This window comes from Olea europaea, unplaced genomic scaffold (assembly GCF_002742605.1).
Source record: "Olea europaea var. sylvestris unplaced genomic scaffold, O_europaea_v1 scaffold1165, whole genome shotgun sequence".
Classification (NCBI taxonomy): Eukaryota; Viridiplantae; Streptophyta; class Magnoliopsida; order Lamiales; family Oleaceae; genus Olea; species Olea europaea.
Window position 1 is genome coordinate 6,002 of NW_019229053.1, and position 5,216 is coordinate 11,217.

A 5,216-nucleotide genomic window follows, 5' to 3' on the forward strand; every position below is an offset into this window, starting at 1 on the left:
CGTTACTTTTATCAAAGACAGCGAAGCTAGCACTAGCAGTTATGCTACATATATAAGAAATATTTGATAGAATTTTTATAAATTAACACTTGGCAACTTTTCATTTGACAAAATTTTTACAGATTAACATTTCACAAATTTTCATTAATTTTGAATACAAAAATGACAGCAAATGCACCATACAGGAGCTTCATGTAGGGAACAATTCCTAGCACTGAGGCGCATGATCTGATATATGAACTGGATCAGTCAGGACCATGCCAAAAAATATATAAATAAACAGCCGAACACGAAAGATAGTGCGGAGCAGTAATGAATTAATCCTCATGTGATTAAATTATAATTAGTCAAGTAATTATTTTTACTGAGTAATCAATAATTGCATAAGTTGTTTAGTTTGCATGAAATCCCATAATTAAGCAATTATTTTCCATAATTCTGTGGCATTAGTCTCATGAATAATTTTTCTGTCTAATTAATAGGAACCGAGATGAATTGGCAATAACTGAGTTCTTGATAATTGGTTTTGCAACTTGCAATATGTTTAGGATTTTTCAACTGTCAGTACCAATTATTTTAGGCTTTTAGCTCATAAGCGATTATCTTATTTTGCAGTTTATGTTAATTATTTTAAATAATTAGGGAATATATCCATTAGAATTAGAGATATGTCCATCATTGGGGTTGAACAAATGGAAAGAAGCCATGAGGAATTTTGTTAGTTGTATGGATCATCACTTTTTTGAGATCAAGTAAACTTGTAAATAAGTACGCATTAATAGATATAACCAATTAATCTCTGTAGGGAGTGTAAGTATTATATCCTAGGTCCAATCAACTTTGGACATAAATACTTTTATATATATAATTAATGCAATTAAATGGCAGATCTATTATTTAATTAATAGACAATTAAATAAATAATAGAGTCCGTAGATTCAAATATTTGTAATTTGTTAATCACAAGGAGTTGTGATTGTGAGATACAAATTACATCTGATTGAATCTTAAATCATCCGTGGTCGTAAGTAATAACGAGATACGGATATCGTTATTACGGATAGACCATCACGTGTGGCATTTCTTACTTGTGAAGTAAGTAGCTGATCTCACAACCTAAAGTGTGGTGACACTTAAATGAACACGTGGATGTTTTTGTTATAGAACAAAACATTGGAGACCCGTCGAGAGATTCCACATGGATAACTATCTGAGTGTCAGTGGTTAATCTCTAACGTTCGGTAGTGGAATTGGTCCTTTTGACTTGAGGTCGTCATAGTACCTTATATGAGGACAGTCATACTTTGGCGGTGTTGGATGTTGCTCTGAAAAGGGCCGCTAATACGATATCGTTCGGGTATGTCAAGAATCGTATAAAGGTTGTGATTGATCAATAAAGGATTCGTCACTCTTAGATAGTAGGAGATTATGATCTGCGTTTCATTCAATTAAGTCGATGATGAAATCCTTGGCCAAGGTGTACTCATAAGTCAAAAAGGAGTTTTCGACTTATATTGACTTAATAATGGAGTGAAAGATATGATCGATGATCGAGATTGACACAACTCCATATCTCGTAATTGATCGGATCATATTGACGAAGGGATTATAGTTTCACGGTAAACGAACGAATTTGGTTTTGTCATACCACGTGACATTTCCCGTCACATGTATTGCCCTGACACATTGCTAGATGTCAATCAGGGACGGCGAATGTGAATTGACGATAAATTAAAAGGGTGTTTTAATTTATCAATTTTGATTAGATCAAAATAATATTTCACGTCGTTAGGCATCGTGGTCGGGAGCCTAATGGGTCACACACAAAAGAGAATTGGAAGATTGCGAATCGCCAATTGGTTAATTTAACAATCGTTGGATAAATTAATTAATTGGATTTGTTATTTATATTTTTGAATTAATTAATTGGATTAATTAATTCACGAATCGGGTTTAATTAATTGGATTAATTAATTATTGGACCGGACCGGGTCGAGCCTGTTTGGGTTCATATAAATATATAACTAGGGTTTGAGGTCCAATAAGGTTTTCATTATTTTTGCTGGCACAAGAGAAAACCCTAGAGGCTGCAATCATATTCTCTGTGTGGATCAACGTTGGAGGCTGGACAATTGGACAGCTGTGGTGGCAAATCAAGGTTGATGGAACTGAAAGAAAAGCAAAGAAATTTGCAGATCTGGAAAGGTACAATCTTATCACAATTTCTATCTAAACACAAAGACGATTCTTGGTGGGAATCGAAAATTATTTTAAATTCCACTGTGCATGTATAAGTAGATTCCCAACAGGGAGGCATGCATCCCATTAATCTCTGTAGTTACAACGTATTAGGAGCAAAAATATCTCATCGATATAACCAATCCAATAGCCAGACGAGGATTGAAAGAATCAACATTGAAGATACGAGTTGGCAATCGGTCGCGACAACTCTTTCTTGTTCTAAACTCAATTAACCGGAACAAAGAGGATTCTTGTATTTGCTCCACCTATGCATGTAGGTTTAGTTGACATACTCGTTTATTTGAAATTACACATTTCTATAAGAGTCCTCTTTCTTCACGATAGACTTGCCATCGTTGGAGTGTCTCGCCCAAAAGTGGTTGTCTTCCTCAAAGAGCGGGGTGATTAGTCCTACTTAGTGGCAATGGGCTCGGCTCGACCCTTAAACCCACGAGCTTGAATTTATTTATTTTTTTGAAAATTTTTCGAACTTTTTGTTCACATTTTTTACGAGCCCACAAGTCGCTCGCGAGCTCAGCTTGTTGGATCCAACCCGTGCTCGGGCTCGTCAAATCCATGAGTTGAGGTTTAACGAGCCGAGTCGATGAGCCGCTCGGCCTATTTGACACCCCTAGTCCTACTCTCATTTAGGTAAATCGACCTATCTCAATGTATCCTTTTCGACCATGTTAGGCCTTGTTTCCCTATCTAGCATTTGATGGAAAAAGTTGTTCAAAATCAATAAATGGCATGTGGAACGAAAAGGAATTGGAGATGCTAAAGACATGGCCTATGCGGCCATGCGGTCATATACCCTATTGCAAAAAATTGGGGGCCGGGTCACCTTTGAACCATGCGTTACATAAAAAATGGTCGTTGGAGGCCGTCTAGTTGGTTTTTTGGCCTTTTTTGGAGGGTTTCTTGCAACTCTTCATCATAATCTGGCACCAATTTGGGAGGTATTGATTGATATATATAAATAGGTGTTAAGTGATCAATACAAAAAGGATGAAAACATGTTACTAACATATGAAAAACACTATATCTTCATTCCATAAGAAGGAAAATCCTTTCTTCTTCCATATTCATACATTTCCTATATATTCTTCAAGTTTGGGTAAAAATATATTTGTGTTTTTGTGTTTTTCTACAACAAGACTTAATTAATTCTACAAACCGTTTGCCGCAAGTCCCTTTAAGCACCAATATCATATCCGAGAGGAGGCAAATATCGTTTGAAGAGAGAGAGATTAATTTCGTGTTTAAGCCTTCATATTTTGTTTTGATGTCTACTCATTTCATCTTCCTAATATTTTGTTTCTCGATTTTCTTTTCCAAACCCTGTTGGTGAAAATTTTCCAATAGCATCACTTTCTTTTCTTTTCTTTTTTTCTTTTTGTTCATTATAACACCGGCACACAACATTTTTAACTCTAGCTAGATTTCTTGGCAGTCAATCTTAAACCCGACTAATTGATGAACATCGCGATAAGCTAAGAGCAAGGTATAGAACCACATTTGTACCATAGGACAATTAGGGATGATAACGAGATGAGTTGGGCCTCTCAATCACCTGTGTCGTAGGAGATTTTCGGGTGACGGGCGGGACATTAAAATATTCTGGTTTATTTTATTAATATTACTTTTTTAAAGTATGATTTATAATTAGAAATGAAAAATAAATAAGATTCGAGACGATGACCATGTTCCATGTTCCTCGAGTGCATAGCTGGATATTTTGCTGCCCTAAAGGCAACTGTCCCAGCCGGATTTTGGGGGGAATTTATTATTCATAAAGTATTTTTTAACAAGGATACTTGTGTGTTCTTGATAATTGGTTTTGACACTTGCAATACGTTTCCGGTTTTTAATTGTCAATTCCAATTACTTTGGCTTATAAGTGCTTAGCCAGATTTGCACTTTCTATCAATTAATTTCAATAATTAGGGTAATAGAAGTATCAACTATCAAGTATGTCCATCTTTAAGGGTGAAACAAATAAATAAATGAAAAGATGCAATTAAGAATTTATTTTTTTAGTTGCCTCATTCTTTTTGGAATCTCTTGGAAATGAAAACAGGTTCTATAGCCACCAACCAATAATAAAAATTTATTTTTGGTTTTATTTTGTGTTATTGCTATTTTTATAGGAAAATAAATTTAACTAGATCATTCTTTACTATAAAAGACCATAATAATTTTACTCTACCTCTTTCCCCTTTTAATCTGCTATTGAGATTTCATTATTTATTGAATAAGAATTTCTTCTGTTTAATTGGGCAAACATACCCTATATACTAAGGTCGTTATTGTCAAGAATAAATCACATATCGAATAAATAGAATAATATTAACCAAAATACACTATGGGGCCGTAAAATATGTACACACAACACTATTCTTTTTACCTTCCAAGACGTGTATTTTAAAGAGGGTAAAATAAATACATTTAACTCGAATATGTATGTTGTATTCATGCAATTCTTTTCCACTCAAACTTGTCTAATAATCACTCACTTTCTCAATGCATACATTGAAATGTAGAAAATAATATACAACACTATTGAGATTTCAAAATATGATTCTTTCAAGTTGTCAAACTATGATTGATTAAGCAATGTACAGTTCAGCTTTCCCATCAATGAAAAGGCTCATGAACTCTTCTCCATCGACAGTTTCTTTCTCGATTAGCAGTTGAGCAAGCTTGTGTAGAATGTCAATGTGCTTTGTGACTATTTGTTTGGCCCTTGTATATGCTGTGTCTACCAACTCTCTCACTTCTGCATCGACAACATCAGCAGTTGCCATCGAGTAGTCTTTCTGGGTAGACATCTGCAGATAGCAACTCAGCATCACTAACAAATCTAATTACCAGGTCAATGGAAATTGTATGGCGACGTGTCATAGATTAAACATTAAACCCAACTCCGGGAGTAAAGATAAATGTAAAAGAAACCACGAAAAAAAAAAAAAAAA

The 5,216-nt window shown here is 34.7% G+C and overlaps 1 protein-coding gene across 1 annotated transcript in view; it reads right to left on the bottom strand.

The window, feature by feature from the left end:
- Positions 1 to 4,622: 4,622 nt before the first annotated feature.
- LOC111373798 (ATP-dependent zinc metalloprotease FTSH, chloroplastic-like) overlaps positions 4,623 to 5,216 on the bottom strand; it is a 2,674-nt gene continuing 2,080 nt past the window's right edge. The window contains exon 4 of the mRNA XM_022996361.1: positions 4,623 to 5,072. Within this exon, the coding sequence (XP_022852129.1) occupies positions 4,851 to 5,072 (222 nt within the window). The 3' untranslated portion in view covers positions 4,623 to 4,850. The remainder of the gene's footprint in view (positions 5,073 to 5,216) is intronic.